The sequence below is a fragment of the Ranitomeya variabilis genome, chromosome 3, assembly GCF_051348905.1.
Source record: "Ranitomeya variabilis isolate aRanVar5 chromosome 3, aRanVar5.hap1, whole genome shotgun sequence".
Classification (NCBI taxonomy): Eukaryota; Metazoa; Chordata; class Amphibia; order Anura; family Dendrobatidae; genus Ranitomeya; species Ranitomeya variabilis.
Genome location: NC_135234.1, coordinates 673,729,552 through 673,752,016, shown reverse-complemented (window position 1 = coordinate 673,752,016; position 22,465 = coordinate 673,729,552). Strand labels below are relative to the sequence as shown.

Here is a 22,465-nt window from a genome sequence, read left to right as displayed (position 1 = left end):
ATCTATTATCTATCTATCTATCTATCTATCTATCTATCTATCATCTAATCATCTATCTATCTATCTATCTATGTATCTATTTATCTATCTATGTATCTATCTATCAATGTATCTATTATCTGTCTATCTATCTATTATCTATCTATCTATCTATCTATTATCTATCTATGTATCTATTTATGTATGTATCTATATATTCTCTATCTATTATATATCTATTATCTATCTATCTATCTATCTATCTATCTATCTATTATCTCTATTATCTATCTATTATCTATCTATCTATTATCTATCTATTATCTATCTCATATCTATCTATCTATCTATTATCTATCTATCAATCATCTATTATCTATCTCATATCTATCTATCTATCTATCTATCTATCTATCTATCATCTATCTATCTATCCATCTACAGCAAAAAAAAGTTGGAAGCAGCACACGATATTGTGTAGAAAAAAACTATGTAATAACACATGAGGCGACGTTTCGGCCCCAAGCGTGAGCCTTTCCCTGAACTTGAGGAAAGGCTCACATTTGGAGCCGAAAGGTAGCCTCTTGGGCTATTAAATTGAATTATTATTTTTATGTTTGTTTTTTGTTTATTTGTTGTTTTTTTTTCTACACAATATGGTGTACTGCTTCCAACTTTTTTTTTGCTGCTAATGAGGACTAGTATGCACCTGGGAGGCTTTGCACCCAAGCTGCTGGTGCTGTTTTTTTCCTTTGTTTGTCTGTCTGTCTGTCTGTCTATCTATCCAATATATGTCCATTCTATCTGTTAATCTATCCATCTTCAACTATAATTTAATAACATTCAGAAAATCGAATACTCCTTTGTGAGATATACTTATGAAATAAAATTACAACTTATGATATTTGATTTGGTTTGAAAAAAAAAACAAACAAAAACCTCTATTCTGTTATGACATCAGCCATCTACTTCCTACGTCATCAGTTGAATCTCCAAAATCTATAGGAGAGAAAACATACACCCATATATATATACACACATATATGTATATACACACACACGCATAAACACATACACATATATACACATGCACAGATATATATATATATACATACACATACATATACATACATATGCACACACGTTATTGATGCCAAGCACTAATGTGCACACATCCCCACCCAATCAATCCCCAAACCTCCAGGAAAATACTGGAACTGTGGATTTCCGCATATGACTGGAAAAAAAATGGACAGATAATAAATTATTCTCTAGCACTAGTAAAGTACGAAAAGGCAAATAAAGAAAGATAAGATGCCATAATAAGAAAGAATCAAGTTCTCGGAGTTCTATAAATTAAGAAATAATGGTGTCCATACTAAACTTTTATCCTGGGCTTATAAATATGATGTGAATTTTCTTTGCTTACCATAAAACCAAACGATTTCTTCCAGACAGTTTTAGAAGTCAAAGCAACTAACACAAATAGAGGCCATAAAGTCTCAAATAGCTTTCTAAGGAAGCCAAATGGCGTCTGGAGTGAGGCTTTTACTGTTTTCTATAGGTGAGGCCATATATACTTTTTAGGGTAGGCCAGCGGAAACTTGTCTGTCTTTTCACAAAAGAGGATCATGAACTCCCAGCGAATCTCCAAGGTAAAGCCTCACAACCTTTATTTTCTCTTATAACATTGTAGCCACAAACTCCATGTTTCTCTATATACATAAGTGTAATAACAGATTAGAAATAATACATTGTGGCCGGGAGTCTTTACAGAAAACGCATGGCCGGGAGACTGGGGGGCTCAACTTGGCGTTGATTGAGTTGTCCTTGAGACAGGGAAGTATTCAGCCATCTTCTAATTGTTTTCTTATTTTCTTTCTTTTCAGCTAATTCAAACCAGAACAGGAACTGACAAATAAACAAAAAAAAAAAATAATAATAATAATAATAGGTGAATGCAGTTGTCGGAAAATAAGTCTTCTAGCATTATAGGCAATTTTCTCTCCCTTTATAGAAACTCTATTTTACTTAATTGTAGAACAAATAAATATTTATTAACAAAGAAATATTTATTAGAGAATATATAGGATAAAGCATTTATGATTTGAAGAGCTATATACAGTATTACTGAATAACACACAATATAATTTAAATGTTAATATTATCACTAGTAGTATAGTATTTTATTAAACTTGATTTTTTTTTGTATGTATTCCTGAGCCCCCCTCTGGTAGTAATATCTGAAAAATATATATATATATATATATATATATATATATATATATATATATATATATATATATATATATATATACACACACACACACACACACACACACACACACACACAATGCTTTGTATATTTCAAATATTACTACCTGAGGGGGCCTTGACTTACAAGCACAAATACATGAAAAACAATATATGTATATATATAATATATACAGTGTATATATGTATATATATATATATATATATATATATATATATATATATATATATATATATATTCAACACATATATATCACGTTACATTTACATGTATCATAAATACATATATTAAAAAACATGACCGGAATGAAATTAGAAGGCATTGCAACATCTTGTTGCCTAGGAGGAGTATTCTTATACCAGGACCTGACATGTAACAATGGGCACGGTGGTAGCATTATATGCAGATGAGATGCATCAATTATTGGTTTTGCAAAGCAAATTGTTCCTTTATTGCCTTGAGGACGATGGTATTGCTCTAATTATCGAATATAAAGATTATACAGAACAGTTAGATAAGGTTTCTATTCCATACTGAACAACTGATGAAATTAAAAGGATGCAGGGGAGGAATTCTACTACCTATATTTACAGGCTAGAAGTAATATATATATATATAAAAATTAAATAAAATAAGGAGCTTTTGAGCATTACATATGGTATTTTAGCTCCATGGGGTATTAGAGCTGTAGGGATAAGGTATAGATATAATGAAAATGTAGTTAGGGATATTTTAAGATGTGAAGTTGCTTCGGTACACGATCACAGTGATGGATGGGGTTATTTTGAGCTGACTTTTGTTTTGGGGGGTCCTATAGGGTAAAGGGGGGTTAGGGAAGCTAGAGCACAACAGGATGGGTATGCCGTGATCCCTAGGCAGACAATACTTGTGTGGAATTCGGCTTTACCTCTGGATGTGTCCTCTTCTCTTTGGACTTGCGGTTGTTCATTGGTAAACAAAACTGCAGCGTTCTCTCCTTTGTTCAACTTGAAGGTGCCCGGTGCTATACCAGATAAAGTCTGATAGATGGCGCTCTTGCTCCACGCTTCGTTTCCAATTCCCCGACAACTTGACCCTTGTGACGTCATTTGCGTCTGAATCACCAAGGCCATTTTCAATCCTCATTGGCCTGACAGTCACGTGGTGGGGCCAATGCCTGGATAATTATGGTGCTGATATTTTTCCCTAAAAAAAAAGATGTCAGCCTCTGGCTGTAGTATTCCTCTTTAAAAAGCCTCTCTGAAAATGTCATGTCCCAGCAATGTGACTCCTAACTCGTTTTTGATGGACTCTAGCTGCAGAGGAGACAATTATTCCTCCAACCAAGGGATGTATATGCAGTCTGGGAGCGATTTCAGCTGTGGGATGATGAGAAACTGTGGAATTGTCCCGTCTCTTTCCAAAAGAGATGAAGTGAATAACCCCAGCTTGTCTCTGAACTCTTACCCATCTTACCTCTCGCAGCTGGACAACTGGTGCGACCCCAAAAACACTTACAGGATTGAGCAACCTGTTGCCAGACAGCTCTCCTCCTGCTCCTTTCCCACCAATGTCAAGGAGGAGAATGTGTGCTGCATGTACAGCGCTGACAAGAGGGCGAAGAATGCCACCGAGTCTGCCCTGTACCCCAACCAGGTGCCCGACTCCCGGGCTGCCGCCGACCATGAGGTGCCGGTGCCCAGCTACTACCGCGCCGGCCAGGGCTACGCCATGGACAAGAGCCACAGCGCCGCAGAGTTCGACACAAGTTTTGACACCAGAACAAGTCTGAACCCAAGAAGTGAAATCCTGGAGCAGCAGCAGCAGCAGCAAGCGGGGGGCAAGGTGGGCTTCCCCGAAAACACCAAGACGGATAACCAGAGCCTGGCCACGAATCTGAGCACCAACCCCAGCAACGCCACAGCTAATGAGATCAAGACAGAGAGGAGCCTCACAGCTGCCAAGCTCGCAGCCCCAGAGGCAGCCAAGGAGATGGCCAAGCACACTGACACCAGCTCTGACAACTCTGACAACGAAGCCAAAGGTAAGGGACCTGCTGCCCTCCTGCATGGACCCCAGGGCACCCAGTGCGGGCACCCAGTGCGGGCTCAGCAGACGAGCAACACACTTACCGGGCACTGACTTGGATGTGCAAATTGAATATTCAGTGAAAAATGATATTCCTGTCTTCCTACTTGCCTATTACTTTAGACAAAGTAAAAATATTTATATTATGTGCTGGTTGTTCAGGTGGCTGTGATTTGATGGCTTGCTATATTTGTTATAGTTTTGTTTGTTTTTTTTCAGTTCCTTCTTTTATTGTCGGTTTTGTAGTTAATGTTTTGAGATGATATTCGTAATCAGCTTGTGTATGTCCCTGATAAATAGACAGATCATAAGGATATGCATCTTCCTTTCTTTCTTTCTTTCTTTCTTTCTTTCTTTCTTTCTTTCTTTTCTTTCTTTCTTCTATACATCTATCTATGTAGTTTTTATATATCTCTCTATATTCTATCTATACAATATCTATCTATCTATCTATCTATCTATCTATCTATCTATTCAATGTTTATCTATCAATATATCTATCTATCAATCTATCTATCCATGATCTATCTATATTCTAAATATCTATCTATTTATATATTACATATCTATATGTATTCTATATTTCCTTCTTTCTATATTCTGTATACCTATCTATCAATCTATCCATCATCTATGTATATTCTATGTATCTATTTATTTATTTATTACATATCTATATGTATTTTCTTTCCTTCTTTCTATATTCTATCTATCTACCTATCTATCTATGAATCTATCCATCAAATATCTATATTCTATGTATCTATCTATTTATCTATTACATATCTATATGGATTCTGTCTTTCCTTCTTTCCTTCTATCTCTCTATCTGTCTGTCTATCTATCTATCTATCTATCTATCTATCTATCTATCTATCTATCTATCTATCTATCTATCTATCTATCTCTATATCTCTGTATCTATCTATCTATCTATCTATCTATCTATCTATCTATCTATCTATCTATCTATCTGTTCCCAATTTACTGTGTATTTATATGAACATATTTGGATTTAACTTAATTTCCAGTCCACCATGTATATGCCACTATTTATCTCAATAAAAGCACTTGCATATTTTACTGCCCAAAAGAGCATATATAGTGGGCAAATATATTGTATACATGCACATATGGGATATGTTGTCTTCTACTGGTGCATTTGTAGCCCTAATTTTAGTTATGTGTGTTCCTATGCAGCTATGCATGAAAATATTATTGTATAGTGCTTTATTTATTCCAATAGCAAACAGGGAAAAAAAATAAAAGAACCGTGCAGCTTAATACTATAAGGCTGCAGTGAATCAGTAAATCCAGCGTAATAGAGAATGGAAAGCAGCCATTGCTCTAGTAAACACAGCAGTAGTAATAGTAGGACGAGAACATCATATGTTTATGTCTGGGGAAGGTCTGAAAGCTTTGGGATTTGTTTATGTAGAGATGCAGCTCACTGGACTTGTTCATTAAGATTGTGAATTTTCAGATCTAAAAAAAAAAACACAAATATGATCTATTTTTACTTTTCTCTTTAACAAAGGTGTATTTTTAATACAAAAATGCAATTACTGTACCATGCAAAGTCAAGTTTACGAAAACAGATCAAAATCAAACCAGGTTCCATTGGTGATCTGTTCCAGATGTTCTATTAATTTGCAGGACATTAGCATAAGAACAATAGAAAATCACGCGTTTCAGGGCTGTGCAGCCACTAGGACTTTATTTCCGGTGTAGTTTTCTGCTAGTTTTGGAGACTTTTGTGGGTCTTCCTTGGCTGTTGTTATATTGTTGGTCATTTCTTTGTTGTCTGTGTGCACTCATTGCCTGCTGTGTAATGGTTTCCTCTGCTTTCATTCCTTGTTGTCTTAAAGTTGCTGTAAATGTTTGTGTCCCGGTGTAAAATGGCTTATTTCCTGCTCTGGTGCCATTGCTGCATGCACACAGCTGCATTGATGCTTATACAATCTGCTTTTTTTCTTTTATAACTTTGAGGGTTCTTATAGCACTGCTCGAAAAGATTGTATACAGCAATGTAGCAGCTATTATTGCCCTGGGGTAAATACCTGAATTAACATGGTAGCACATTGCTATGCCTTATAACGTGATATTTCCAATAATACAATGCAGGAAAATACTGCAAGAATCCATTTATAAATCCAGGTGCATGTATGGGACCTTATAGTACATGCAGATCAGAAACAGGCTGCTATACACAGGAACGCCTACAAATATTTATCTGATTGTAGAAACATAGATGTATACATACATGAGCCATTTGCTTCCAATTATTTGTATTTATTGTGAGTACTCTATAGACTAATAATGTACAAGCACAATAACGCACAGAAATAAATCATACACTGCTAAAACCCACATCAGACATTTATATATTAATGCACAAATGCACACGTGTGTCCAAAACGTGTCCGCAGTCCCTGCCTTACCGGAAACACACAGGCTGACATGTCCACAAAGTGCTCAGATGTGCAGCTGGAGTGATACATGTGTGCACACAGGCTCCCATGTATACCAGGACCTAATGGAGGATCATTTACACCTTCACAACAAGCACACAGCGTTACATCCGAATTACACAAAACATGCAACTGAAGTCTCACATACAAGTGTGTGCACATGTGAAGGTCACGTATATGTGAGTGTCTGCATACATGTACTTGTACAAAGGGGTATGACTTGCAAAGAATTTAGTTTTTTCACGAATACTTGCATTTATCACCATATCTACAGAGATCCTTTATATGTTACATACTAGTTGACGTCATGCATAAGCGTGCGTGTATATATATACATGTGCACACTTGGGAAATGGGAGTGTTGGAGGTTGGCTGTACCATGATCCCACCATCATATGTCCGCACACTACAAAAATACTAATATTCCTGTATATCATTATTGTACGAATACACGACTCGCATGGGTATGGAGCATTAGATGGAGAGAGAAATAGATGGATAAATAGATAGCTGAATAGTTAGATGGATAAATAAACAGTAAGATAGAGAGAGAGAGAGGTAACAGATAGATAGATAGATAGATAGATAGATAGATAGATAGATAATAGAGAGATAGATAGATAGATAGATAGATAGAGGTAACAGATAGATAGATAGATAGATAGATAGATAGATAGATAGATAGATAGATAGATAGATAGATAGATAGAGAGATAGGTAACAGATAGATAGATAATAGATAGATAGATAGATAGATAGATAGATAGGCAACAGATAGATAGATAATAGATAGATAGCTAGATAGATAGATAACAGATTGATTGATAGACAGACAGAGAGATAGATAGATAGATAGATAGATAGATAGATAGATAGATAGATAGATAGATAGATAGATAGATAGATAGATAACAGATTGATAGATAGAATAAAAATAAAAAAAGCACCTATCAAGTCCGGGCCACTTGACTACTGTGGGTGTAAAATAATAAATGTCTCCAATCCCTTCTCAAAACGGTGAAAATTATATTTATTCCAAGCCAATATGTACATGGGCTGGAAAAAAAAAATTTTTGTACCTTTTTGAAATGGGACTGCTGATATTATTATTATTATTATTATTATTATTATTATTATTATTCGCTAATGGACCTCTGTTAGGTTTCACAATCTATCTATTATCTATCTATCATATCTCTATATTATATATGGATAGATAAACGTATGTAGGACCCATGTAGGCTTTCATTAATTACTCCTCTATCTACATATGTATATCTAGTAAGTATCTAAAATCAATAGCCTGAAATTATACAATGTCCACTGATGACTAGACAAATATTGTATAGCATAATATATATATATATATATATATATATATATATATATATATATATATATATACACTATAAAATATTAGTCTAGCCATCAGACATATGATTATATATACTTTGATTATATGTATATACTGCCATTGCACTTACTTGCTAAACCTTCTGTTGCACTGGATAATCAAGCGCAATTTACTATTGTCAAGTGTACACATGGTCAACAACACTTTTCTCTTCAGTAAAGAAATATAAATAATAACGTACAAAAGAATAAATACAAGTATTTCAGCAGCGCAGTATAGGCAGTGAATGGATGGACAAACAATTTATAGTCAGTAAATATTAACACCCATATACACACATATATATATATATATATATATATACACACACAGACATATATATGTGTGTGCACATGTGTGTGTGTATATATGTGTGTGTGTATATATGTGTGTATTAATATATATTAATAGAAATATATATTTATGTTCCTCTGTGTGTTTATATGTATATATACATATATATACACACACACACACACACACACACACACACACACACACACACACACACATATACATACAGATGTGCACACACACATATATATACATACATGTACGTGTGCATATATATATGTGTGTATACATATATATAAAACACAGGAACACAAATATATATATATCGTTATATACACTACACACAAACATATACATACACTTTATTTCACACACGTTTCCAAGATCTAAAATAAATAAAATAAAAAAAATCGTTCCTATTTGATTTTAGGTTTTATTTTAGGGAACTTTGAGATAGCAGACTGTGATCTGCAGGCTGTAAGGTTCTGCTGCATAAGTGAGTATGAGCCCCCAGTGCCGGGTGCCATGCAGCCCCCCAGTGCCGTGTGCCATGCAGCCAGTGGTATAGGGCAGGGCAGCCATGACCAGCTGTAATAGATCCCTGGTTTGTGCCCAGCAATGTGGTGCCTGGGTATGTGTCTATTGTGCACTGCTGGGGTGTGCACATGTGTAGGGGCAGTGGGTAGAGCATAGGCTGCAGGCTCTGATGCATCTATTGCCACACCGCAGAGGATATTCTTATACTTATATGTAAATATTATCTTCAACAGAGGATATAAAGGCAGAAAACACTGCAGGAAATTGGCTGACAGCTAAGAGCGGAAGAAAGAAACGGTGTCCTTACACCAAGCATCAGACCTTGGAACTGGAGAAAGAATTCTTATTTAATATGTACTTGACCCGTGAGCGCCGCCTAGAGATTAGTAAGAGTATCAACTTAACAGACAGACAAGTGAAAATTTGGTTTCAAAACCGCAGAATGAAACTGAAGAAAATGAACAGAGAAAACCGGATTCGAGAACTGACATCAAATTTTAATTTCACTTAAAATGAAGGAAGACTCAAAAATCCTCTTACGGAATCCTAAACCATCCCCTAGGCCCCTCTCCTCCACCAATAAGACGACAAAACATAAATAGCAAAACCTAATCCTCAGCTGAACATTGTTCTGGGTCATGAATGCAACGCTTTAAGATAAAGCAGGTAGTCAGAATGTCAGAGTAGGTGGCCCCTTCCATCCCTGCCCACAGTTTGTACATAAGGACAGGCGCTTCAGTATAATGCATGATCCTATTAAATATTGCATCCTTGTTTCTATGTATAAATGGTCAGTGAGCCAGCTACTGAAATGGTATTTAAGTTATTTACTTCCAGCACAAAAAAAAAAAAAATCGAGAGACCTTTTTTTTAAAAATTCATTACCCTTCCAAACAATGCTTTAAATCAAAATGAAAAAAAAAAAAAAAAAATGAATAATTCAAAATATAAATATATAAAAACAACAACAACAACTTTGCTTTCTTACATCAGTGTAACCTGTATATTGTATCTGGAACTCGAATGACAAATCGAATTTTAAATGTTTGTAAATGAGAATTTGCAGTGAAGTTATGAACTTTCTCTCTATATAAGAAAATATATATATAGAAATCTATATCTTATGCAGTTTCTTTATCTGGTCCGCTGCATATTTAAGTAAGATTTAAAAAAAAATAAGACAGTATTGATAATCCTTAAAAAAATACATTTCTCGTGTCTGTTATTTAAATACACTATGTATGTGTCATTTTTGCATGTATTTTCCTTTGTGGACTAAAAAAAAAAAAAAAAGAAATAAATTTCCTAGAACTGAGATTACTTGACTTGTTCTTGCAGTGCATTTCAATAACAGCCTGGTCTCAGACAGCCATCCTTCATTGTTTGCTCTTTAGATATTTAGATCTATTTTAATATCACTATTCTTATTGGGGGTCTTCTTTTTATTATTGGAAGGCTTTTAGGAGACCATACCAGGGAGAACATAAGTGAGAGAGCATATAACGTTGATTTAAATATTATCCAGGTGACCACAATAAGTCAAGGTCATAAAACAGTAATGTCAGGACAGTCTTGCTAAAGCGGTGGAGGTGGATTTTATGATCTGCAAATATAATGTGCCGCGGCAGTAAAAGATGCATTTAAAGGTGACTCCAGAAGAGGGAAGGGACTCATAGTCTGTGCTGCAATCTTTGGATACACACTTCTTATGGCTTTGGGTGCTCTTTTTAAGAAAGAATCAGCCACTGTACAAGGCAAGGAATAAGCCAAGCACTGGCCAAGCAGGACAAAGGGATAACATCTCAATCCTAGGGCTGAAATGACCTGTCCAGCACACACAAAGGTAAGACTGCATGCTTTTTTTTTTATCTTTATCTATTATTAACTGTTGTTGCACTCTATATGTAGTAATGGAGCTGGGGTTCAAGGTTGTGTATGGCTCTTACACTGCATTATGTGGCTTTACAGAGTTTGCTGAGATGTCTTGCTTTATATATTATTGATTTGCTGTCTACTATGGAGTTGTGCAGAAAGAACATTGCAGGGTGGATTGTGGATTCTGTATTGATGTTTTGCATTATGAGAATAGTAATAATTATAATGATTTTTTTATTATTATTATTGTGAATGCATTCGTATTCTGGATTTGTATCTATTTGTGTCTATGTGATTGCTATGTCTACATCCGACCAAGCTTGGATTGGAAGCATCCGAGCAACTACAGGTTAATTGCCTGGCTCTTGCCAGTGTGGTGAATGCTGAGCTCTGCCTGCTCCTATCATGGCAGGATGGGATTGAGATACCTTGTTAGACGAGCTGGAGATCTGAGCACTGGGGAGGGATGAGAGGAGTGGGGGCTGCGAGGAGCACATCCCTTTTCCTTATTAAGGGTTTGTAAATGAAAGAGATGGAGATCTGGAAATGGCTGTGAGGCTGTGCTATCCTGAGGCTGCCGCCAGCACTGCCAGTGACAGCATCGACTGTAGACAGGGGACTGATGGCCTCCTAGGAGGGAGATTCCAACAATTACACCCATTTCGTTCTGTTTTATTTATGTTTTGCTCCCTCCTTTTTTGTTATCTGACAAGGGATTGTGGATGTTGCATCTTGTCACCCAGCTGATCCGTGGTTTAGGTAGTTTCATGTTGTTGGGATTGACTGTTTTAACGCGGCAACAAGAAACTGCCTTAATTACGTCAGTTCGTCTTCATCAAGAACAACGATTTCCTTTAATGTTCTGCAAGTGGCTTCCTAAGAGGGCGAGTGATCGGATCCTCTAAGGATGCCTGTGCCCGGGAAGTAATGGGAAGGGAGCCCCTAAGGATGCCTGTGCCCGGGAAGTAATAGGGAGGGAGCCCCTAAGGATGCCTGTGCCCGGGAAGTATTAGGGAGGGAGCCCCTAAGGATGCCAGTGCCCGGGAAGTAATGGGAAGGGAGCCCCTAAGGATGCCAGTGCCCGGGAAGTAATAGGGAGGGAGCCCCTAAGAAAGCCTGTGCCCGAGAGGTAATGGGAAAGGAGCCCCTAAGGATGCCAGTGCCCGACAAGTAATGGGGAGGGAGCCCCTAAGGAAGCCTGTGCCCGGGAAGTATTAGGGAGGGAGCCCCTAAGGATGCCTGTGCCCGACAAGTAATGGGGAGGGAGCCCCTAAGGATGCCAGTGCCCGGGAAGTAATGGGAAGGGAGCCCCTAAGGATGCCAGTGCCCGGGAAGTAATAGGGAGGGAGCCCCTAAGGATGCCAGTGCCCGACAAGTAATGGGGAGGGAGCCCCTAAGGATGCCAGTGCCCGGGAAGTAATGGGAAGGGAGCCCCTAAGGATGCCAGTGCCCGGGAAGTAATAGGGAGGGAGCCCCTAAGGATGCCTGTGCCCGACAAGTAATGGGGAGGGAGCCCCTAAGGAAGCCTGTGCCCGACAAGTAATGGGGAGGGAGCCCCTGAGGAAGCCTGTGCCCGACAAGTAATGGGGAGGGAGCCCCTAAGGAAGCCTGTCCCGAGAGGTAATGGGAAGGGAGCCCCTAAGGATGCCTGTGCCCGGGAAGTAATGGGAAGGGAGCCCCTAAGGAAGCCTGTGCCCTAGAGGTAATGGGGAGGAAGCCCCTAAGGATACCAGTGCCCGGGAAGTAATGGGAAGGGAGCCCCTAAGGATGCCAGTGCCCGACAAGTAATGGGAAGGGAGCCCCTAAGGATGCCTGTGCCCGACAAGTAATGGGAAGGGAGCCCCTAAGGAAGCCTGTGCCCGAGAGGTAATGGGAAGGGAGCCCCCAAGGAAGCCTGTGCCCGAGAGGTAATGGGAAGGGAGCCCCTAAGGATACCAGTGCCCGGGAAGTAATGGGAAGGGAGCCCCTAAGGATGCCAGTGGCCGGGAAGGAAGGGAGGGAGTCCTGCAGAGGATGCCAGCACCCTGGAAGTCTGGGGAGCAGGGAGCCTGGCATCTCAGCCCTGGCTTCTGGCTGCATCCAATTTGCTCTTTGCTATTGTTTAGTGGCAGATTGAGGCTCCCACATTACTGTGGCCAGACAAAAGGACTCTTCCTGCAGAAATCCTATTAAAGTATTAGCTGCGCTGGTTCTTGGTCAGAGCCCAGGGACAGAGCACTGATCCTGGCACTGAGGATGGGAGTTTGCATTTACAAGGAGCTGTTAAATGCTTCATTTCGTGACTCCTTAAGGAAATGAGGGATTTACATAGGAATATAAGATTTCTAAGTGAATCACATGCAGATGCTTCTGAAACATTGTGGAATCGGATCCCCAGTCCACCTTAGCATTATGACAAAGGTGAAATATTCTCCTGTTACCATTTCACAAGCCCTCTATTAAAATTACCAGACTGCTGCAGAAAGAAAATGTTCTGATCAGACATTCTCTGCATTATATGTATATCCATGTATTTTTTTTTGTTTGTTTACTGTGTTAGTTGCATTAATTATTTTAATTTCAGAAATAAAAAGGAAAATAACTAAATGCATAAATAAAGGAAATAGATAATTAATGTTACAGCTGGGTTCAATATAATTCTGGCACATTTCCTTACCTTCAAAGTCCTATGTTAATTGTATGTTGAACATAAACTTAAAATGTAATATGAGTATTTACATATTTTAATCTACATATGTACTCCTGGCAATCATATATTTATGGATATAAGTATTAAATAATAGATATTCCAAATACATCAAATATATATATATATATATATATATATATATATATATATATATATATATATATAGACACATAGTGAACGATTAATAGTAACTACTTAAAAAAACCCGCAAAATTATTGATCACATATTTAAAATTGTCCCAAATCATTCATCTATCTATCTATCTATCTATCTATCTATCTATCTATCTATCTATCTATCTATCTATCTATCTATCTATCTACCTATCAACGTTATTTCTTTCTCTTTCTTTCATCCTTTTTTATACATTTCTATATATATTAGATAAAAAATGTAATAATAAATGAATGCATACATACATACAGACATAACTAAGAACAAAACGAACATTAATTAGGGCACAAATTACAAAGATAATTTGTCCTGATTTTTTTATTTAGTTATTCTACTATAATACACTACTGCTAGATGAACAGATACCAAATAAGATTTGATTCCAATTCTCTGCATAGGGTACAGTGATGATAGTAAAAGACAAGGCTGTGATTAGGTCGGTCCCATCCTTGCGGTACATAACCTGAGTTCAGGTACTCTAGTGCAATAATATAATGGAATCTAAGATTAAAGACGCAAATAGGTTACTGGCAGCTACAGAGAGTCTGTTTCTCCTAAAAAATGATTTTGTAAATAGATCTTTAATGTAAATAAAATCTTAATATTTATTCCCAAGAAGGATGTTGCAGACTGTTACTATATATTGCAGAAAGCTAGCTTCCAATAGGTGACGTTGGTTTCCAGTGTATGGTCTTATTTCTGCATTCGATCTGTGCCTTGTACATCTGATGTCTTTATTATTTGTGGTTTGATTGGACCATTTTTTCTTTGTTTTTAAAGCTGATCTTATTATTAAAGTCTTTTTTTGCATGCTATGTACATAGGTGTCCACATACGCTAGAAATTCTGAGTGTCTCATTACTTCTTTTTTTTTTTTTGTTCACCCATTAGGAGAGTGAATATTTTACATTGCTCCAATATTTCTCCTCAGGATGGTCTATTCTTCATTTTACAGCCACTCTGAAGCATGCGAATGGTCTCAGGGCCTGTAGCCGCCAAGTAGACGATTAGCATTCCATCCTGTAGAGTACCTCCTTAGGCATGCTGCATGGTGCTTTGTTTGACGTGGGAAATTAATACATACATGTCTGTTCATACAATAGTTACATGATGCAAGTCTAAACAGCAGGTATTTAGCGTCAAGAAATGCGACTTCCAATAATTATTTTCCACAATTTCATTAAACCTGAAAGTCAAAAACATTTGTTAGTATCGTCCCCAACACACATATTTAACACACATCACACAATGTATATTAGGAGTGATGGTAGATAGATAGATAGATAGATAGATAGATAGATAGATAGATAGATAGATAGATGATAGATAGATAGATAGATGATAGATAGATAGATAGATAGATAGATAGATAAATAGATAGATAGATTATAGATAATAGATAGATAGAAAGATAGCTAGATGATAGCTAGATAGATAATAGATAGATACATGATAGATAGATAATAGATAGATACATAATAGATAGATATATAATAGATAGATAGATAGATAGATAGATAGAAAGATAGGTAGATAGATAGATAGAAAATAATGAACAGATAGATATGGATAGGTAGGTAGGTAGGTAGGTAGATAGATAGATAGATAGATAGATAGATAGATAGATAGATAGATAGATAGATAGATAGATCATGGATAAATATTAGATAGATAAATAGATAATGGATAGATAAACAGCAAAGAAATAATGAATACACTTTCAATAGTACAAAATATGTTAATTCAAATATTATTATGCAGAGAACATATATGCCTAGTGTGTGAGTCGTTCACAAGCAGTATAGATTACTTGCACAAAGACTCAAATATAAATAGATATCAGAAAAAAGTATTTAGCTACATTGTACCTTATTGCCTGTTTTGTGCCTAACAACAGATAATTAAGAAAAAAATACACTAATGAAAAACAATCATCCAATAGTTTTCTTTCGAAACCCCAAAACAATCTGAACACAGGCACATAGAATGCAGAAATACTTACATTCAAACACTATACAACATAGAGATAGGTAGATCGATAGATATTAAATATAAAGAGGTAATTAGACAAATGAATACAATTATCGAAAGGTGTACATTTTTTTCATGATCTAAACAGAAAACAAAATACTAGTAAAATATCCAGAATGATTGTATGTATGTATGTATGTATGTATGTATGCTATACTCCATGTTTGTAGGTAATTAGTATAAACGCATATATATATTCTTGTACACCATATCTATGTATACCACATATATGTATGTTTGTATGTATGAATACGGTATAAAACAATTCAAAATAAAAATGTAATGCATACACAAGCATACAATCATACATACAAACTTATGGTCACACATTCAGCCAGATTCTCAGTTTCGGCACACAAAACAAAAGGTAAAATGTATGTAGTACGCATAATGCAAACTGTAATAAGACAGGTGTGTGTGTGTGTGTGTGTGTGTGTGTGTGTGTGTGTGTGTGTGTGTGTATGTTTGTGTGTGTATGTGTGTGTATGTTTGTGTGTGTGTGTTTGTGTGTGTGTATCTTTGTGTCTGTGTGTATGTTTGTGTGTGTGTCTGTGTGTATGTTTGTGTGTGTATCTTTGTGTCTGTGTGTATGTTTGGGTGTGTCTGTGTGTGTATGTTTGTGTCTGTGTGTGTGTATGTTTTTGTGTGTATGTTTGTGTGTGTGTGTGTGCCTATGTATGTTTGTGTGTGTCTGTGTGTATGTTTGTGTGTGTATGTTTGTGTCTGTGTGTATGTGTGTCTATGTTTGTGTGTGTCTGTGTGTCTATGTATGTGTGTGTCTGTATGTGTATGTTTGTGTGTGTCTGTATGTTTGTGTGTGTCTGTGTGTGTATGTTTGTGTGTGTGTGTGTCTGTGTGTATGTTTGTGTGTCTGTGTGTGTTTGTGTGTGTATCACTCATATAATTTTTTGTTGTTGTTGGTATAGTCATCATTCTTGAAAAAGAGTGGTATTTTGGAAATGTCTACATTGTATGAGACAAAGACCTGGCGAATATGACTTCAAATATAAGGTTTCCTTCCACTGAGACCTGTGATAATGTACATTAAACAAAGAAAAATGCCCCCTCCTTCCCCTTTACTCACAGAGCTGGTCAGGGAAGTCTACAATTTGAGCCTCACTCACTTTAAAAAAAAGGACTTTGCAAGTAAATTTGATAGGGAACTTGTGGCTGTTGAGTAAATTGGTGCTAGGCTGTAATTGCACTCAGGAATTTTTAGTACACCGTGCTCAACACCACTGAAATTAGTCTGGAATCCAAAGTCATTTCACATGAAAATCCCCTTTAGGGGACGTATGGCCATCCTGGAGCAGGTAGAGGCGCTTTATGGCTGCAGTATTATCTCTATCCAGTCTTCTGAGGTCTTTTCCTTTGAAAGTTGCTGTCTTGTGTACTTCCTAACCCCCCACAAACAGAGCATTCTCTGTCTGCTGGAAAGCTAGCAATCATTGCATTGTACTCATCTGCCAATATACTTTCTCACATGGACGTCCATTCACTTCACACACCAGCATCACTGCTCAGGCCGCTTCCTTCCTGCTCCTTAGTAGCAGACATCAACTGGGTACTACAGGGATAATTATTATACAAATATTATTATAGTTATACACGAGAATAATGCTACTTATTCCATATTATGTCCAGATAATCAGTGGAGCAACTTACCACATGCTGTAGATACCAAGGGGTTAAATAGAAATATTTAACTTTGCTTTCAATATATCTTCTGTTATATAATAATTTACCAATGTTTATATTGAGTTACACACACACAGCTACACAACACACATAGTCACACGCTTACAGACACACACATGAAGTTAGACACAACACACATAGTCACACGCTTACAGACACACACATGAAGTTAGACACAACACACATAGTCACAAACTTGCACACACAAACACAAACAGACACGTGTGTGCTGTGTATTTGTGTGTCTATGTGTGTGACCCTCAGAATTAAAATCAGGTTCTTCATTACACGTAGGGATATATATATATATATATATATATATATATATATATATATATATATATATATATATAAACAATTCTATCTATCATATCTATCAATCAATCTACCTATCTATCTATAGAATTGTCTAGGCTGCGTTTCTTTACGTCCATTTATTGATCTGCATCTATGGCAATTTGTTTGTATATATAAGCAATGTAGCAAAGTACACTTTCACTATATAGCTGTTTATAACTGGTAATATCTAAAATATCTATATAGTCTGTGAATGCGTGTTTGTTTTATGCATGTTTTTGTATGTTTTCAGTTTGTTTCAATGTACATATGCATGCGAAATCTTTCTATCTATCTATCATCTCCATCATGTCTATCAATCATATCTATGTATTATCTCTATTATATTTATACATTTATCTGTCAATTATCTCTATCTATCTATTATGAATCTATCTATCTATCTTTCTATATTAACCTATACATGCTTCCTTGACCACTTTATATTGTGGTTTGTAGGTATGTATTAGATGTTTATTTACTGCATATATGCATGTACGAGTTTGTGTTTAGTATATGTAGCTAAATATGTATCAATCATTTATCTGTATAGGCTTCAGTAACCACTTTCTCATGTCTGATTGTTGCTTGTAGGTACGTATTAGGTATGTTTGTGTATGTAAGAAAGCATGTAAGAGTTTGTTGTTAGTCTATCTATCAATCTATCTATCTATCTATCTATCTATCTATCTATCTATCTATTATCTATCTATCTATCTATCTATCTATCATTTAATCTGAATAAGCTTCAGTCATTTCTGACTTGCTTGTAGGTACGTGTAAGATCTGTATATGTATTTACTGTACACATGTATGTAAGAGTTTGTATCTATCTATCTATCTATCTATCTATCTATCTATCTATCTATCTATCTATCTATCTATCTATCTATCTCTCCATATCCCTGCTTGTCCCTATGGAGCACTGTCGCTGTTGTGAAGACTTTGCAGTGCAGTAACAAGTAGATGAGCCCCATGGCCTGTTGATGAACACAAGGAATACAATGATCTTGTACACATAATGCACACTGATGGGGACAGGTTAGACAAACAACACAACACTGCTCAATACATAAGGCATATTAGGAAATACTGAACCCCCAGACGACACAAGGACAGGACATTTCACACAGTGCTGCGACAACTGTTCATTACCTTGATTGTGCTGATCCGGTCTGTGATTATTGTGCTGCTCATCTAAATGTTTGTATCAAATATTGCACTAAATCTCCCAAAATATCCAAAACGTACAGAAAAAAAAATGTTTATGTATTAAACCGAACTTGACGGTGTTTATTGAACCATACCATGGAGACAGCCAAGCTACAAAATGGATGCTTGGAGAGAGAGCATTTGTCTGTCTGTCAAGTATGGCGTGAATGTGTCTGCTGCCTGCAGTCCAAAGACCATGATGGATAAACCAGATCACTGACAAGTCCTTTGGAAATCTCTGGGACAAAGGGTGCTATGGCTCCCATTAACAGGATATTATATTGAGGTGATTCCTTTCTCTCCCCACCCCATCTGCAATTTTCAGTGCTTTCCCGTGTAAACTCATAAAACCTGCAACTGGGAGGGAAGGGAAAGGGGGCCTTCACTTCAATGAGTTTGCTTTTTATTCCACAAGGCCTGTGTCTTCAAGACATCTTGGCTTTTTTTTTACTCTGTAAGATGCTTGTGCTTCCATCCCTCAATTCCCTGTGCGTTTCTTTTTACACTAGCAGGCTCCCCAGAATGAGTGAAAATATTCATACTGTATACATCATAGATTTTCTTAAGGAAACAGATATATAAAACCTTCTTCCCTGGATGTTATTTATAGAGGAAAGACACAGAGCAATGAGTAAGCCTCATTTTTTTTAGCAGGACAGTAGCATTCACCATGAATAAACCAAGGGAGAAAGTTGCAATAAAAATTCTGGGGATCCCACATGGTAATGTGAGAGTGTTCATATTTCCAGTGCACTTGTTTTTTTTTTCCTTCTGTGCTGTGCTGAAGATCTGTATTTGGAAAAAATGAAATCAGTAGTCAAGCTGAGAGCCAGGAGAAGGCAACTGGATGGGATGATTAGAGGCCTGCACAACAACACATGGGATATGCATATATGCAAAACACATGGATATAAACACATTGCGGATATACAGTCTATTCTCTCAGCAGCGAATCCTCTTCTCCAGCCTTCGAGATTCCACTTATAAGGTACTGTGACCACATTTCATTATGTGTTGTTGTTATGCAGATATCAAATGGTTAATATGTTAATTTACTGATGTCTGGAGCATTGGTGGTCTGCGATCTTCATTGTTCATGGACTCTTTGGAGAGATAATATTGCTAAATATGTAAAGATATTATGTTTATTGCGCCAAGCAGCTGAGCTGAGATGTGGCTTCTTATGCTTGTCCTCAGACTTATTGTAACTCGTGCAGACTAGAAATATGAGGAATATGCATTGTAATCTATCTATGCATCTATCTATGTATGTATGTATGCATCTATCGATCTATCTATGTATCTATGTATGTATGTATTATCTATCTATCTATCTATCTATCTATCTCTATCTATCTATTATCTATCTATCTACTATCTATCTATTATCTATCTAATATCTATGTGTCTCCTATTTATATATATGTATCCATCCAACAACTCTCTTTCTCTTAGTATATATATATATATATATATATATATATATATATATATATATATATAAAACGCTAGAAAGATAAATCGATAGACAGATAGACAGACAGACAGACAGACAGACAGACAGATAGATAGATAGATAGATAGATAGATAGATAGATAGATAGATAGATAAATGGATAGATAGATATATTATAGATAAATGGATACCTAGATACTGTACATAGATAGATACATAGGTAAATGCATAGATAGAGGTCATACAGTCTGCTACTTGATCATCTTGTTTCTGGATTGCAGAGCATTGTGTCAGTGTTACATTGATTTGATACATTATTGTGCCAGCTTTGATGCCCAGTTTGCCTATGACAACTGTATATTGTTGAGTATCAGTCCACATATGCTTCATTTATCCTCAGGATGCATAGAAACCATCTATTGTGTGTGCTGGTTTTATTGGGAGATGTTCTTTCCTCTGGTCTGAATACCAGCAGATATTTCTGCACTGCTACGATCCTGAGTAATGTCTGATAATGTATTCTTCACCCCATCATGTGCAACTTAACGAACCTCAGAGAATCCTTGTGGTGACAGAGATGCTGCTTATTGGGGTCTCACACGGTGGGGAAGATATGAATTAATAAAAGCTCTGGCTCAGCGAATCAGCTGTGAATGTTCTTTTTCTGTATGGATTATGTAGACATTAAATATACATTTCATTATGCCTGTAGTTGTACAATTGTTTTATCTGCTGCTTGAGTCTTCTAGATGTCAGGCATTGGGGTTTTCTCTGTGGAAGGGTAAATCTTTGCAGAATTCCATGTCATCGCTGTTATTGCCGACATTGCTGGCTCTGTGGATGGATGATGCTGTGTAGGAATTGTATATACCATGCCCACCATGTACCATGGAAGACCAGCATTACGGAAATCTATTAGAGGCTAGTTTAGAATCGCCCATTATTTACTGCAGCTCTGGCTTTCCAGTGCAACAGTAAAAATGAGATTTATCAGCAATAAATGGACTCTTTATGCCCATCATTTGGGGCAGGATAAAAGCAATATATTTCTAATATCACAAAGCACGATGTCTCCACACTTGTGTGTTCAGTTGTAGCCGAGCCCCCTGTGTTATATGTGAAGGAATCCGTCCCCAGAATCAGGGGGGTTATTTAGTGCCAGAACTCAATGCAATCACAACGGTGGCGCTGAAAGTTGTTCCAGGGCATCAGTATTATGGGACTGTCTCTCACCCATCAGAAAAAAAAAATGCTGGAGGAACTTCTGCTATAACTTTTACTTTTTTTTTTTTTTTTTACAGTTGAAATCCAAAACCTTACAGTTTTGTTTAATGAACGACACGTTTATGAACAATCCAATGAGCCTCGTAAATTTTTTATTGAAGGACATAAAAACATCCAAGCCTGAGCAGACGAATACAGACATCCATTGAAAGATGGGAGTAGCTTAGCACTTTTATTCTGTGCGAATGTCTGTTTCCATCAGATCTTTTCCCCCCTTTTCTTTTCAAAACTCCTCTGGCTTCCCCCTTTTGCTTGGATTTCAATGCCCTGCTGATTTGAAAAGAAAAAAAAAAACAACAACTGGTACATGGGGGGCATTTATAATATTACATCAGCCAGTGACATTGCAAAAAAAATAAAAAAAAAATGGTGAAAGCTTAGTTTAATTCCTAGCAGCATAAATAAATAGCAGGAAGCTGATTGTTACTAAACGAAATGCAGAAATCCCAATGTATTTGTAATGAGAAGCAATGTCCTGGACTGTACTACATATCCAGTCTAGTATGCTGGCAGCCTTACAGGGAACAGACAGAGATGGATGGCGTCAAGAAATAGTCCCCTGGCTGCTTCCCATGCCCCAAACACTCACATTTCCCCAAGATTTCTCCAGAATCCCCCCTAAAGGAGCAACAGGGCATCAGATCTCATTATGGTCCACATTCTCACATTAGCCCACCATTTCTGGAGGAACCA

At 36.8% G+C, this 22,465-nt stretch overlaps 2 protein-coding genes across 2 annotated transcripts in view; both read left to right on the top strand.

The window, feature by feature from the left end:
- The first annotated feature begins 3,453 nt into the window (after nucleotides 1-3,453).
- Nucleotides 3,454-22,465, top strand: part of HOXC10 (homeobox C10) — a 159,231-nt gene continuing 140,219 nt past the window's right edge. Inside the window, exons 1-2 of the mRNA XM_077297943.1 lie at nucleotides 3,454-4,277; nucleotides 9,250-10,859. Of these exons, the coding sequence (XP_077154058.1) occupies nucleotides 3,500-4,277; nucleotides 9,250-9,527 (1,056 nt within the window). The 5' untranslated portion in view covers nucleotides 3,454-3,499 and the 3' untranslated portion in view covers nucleotides 9,528-10,859. The remainder of the gene's footprint in view (nucleotides 4,278-9,249; nucleotides 10,860-22,465) is intronic.
- The window catches only part of HOXC9 (homeobox C9), a 6,368-nt gene continuing 3,334 nt past the window's right edge, over nucleotides 19,432-22,465 (top strand). The window contains exons 1-2 of the mRNA XM_077297945.1: nucleotides 19,432-20,020; nucleotides 21,790-22,465. The exon at nucleotides 21,790-22,465 is cut by the window's right edge and continues 755 nt beyond it. The gene's annotated coding sequence lies outside the window, so the exon portion shown is untranslated. The remainder of the gene's footprint in view (nucleotides 20,021-21,789) is intronic.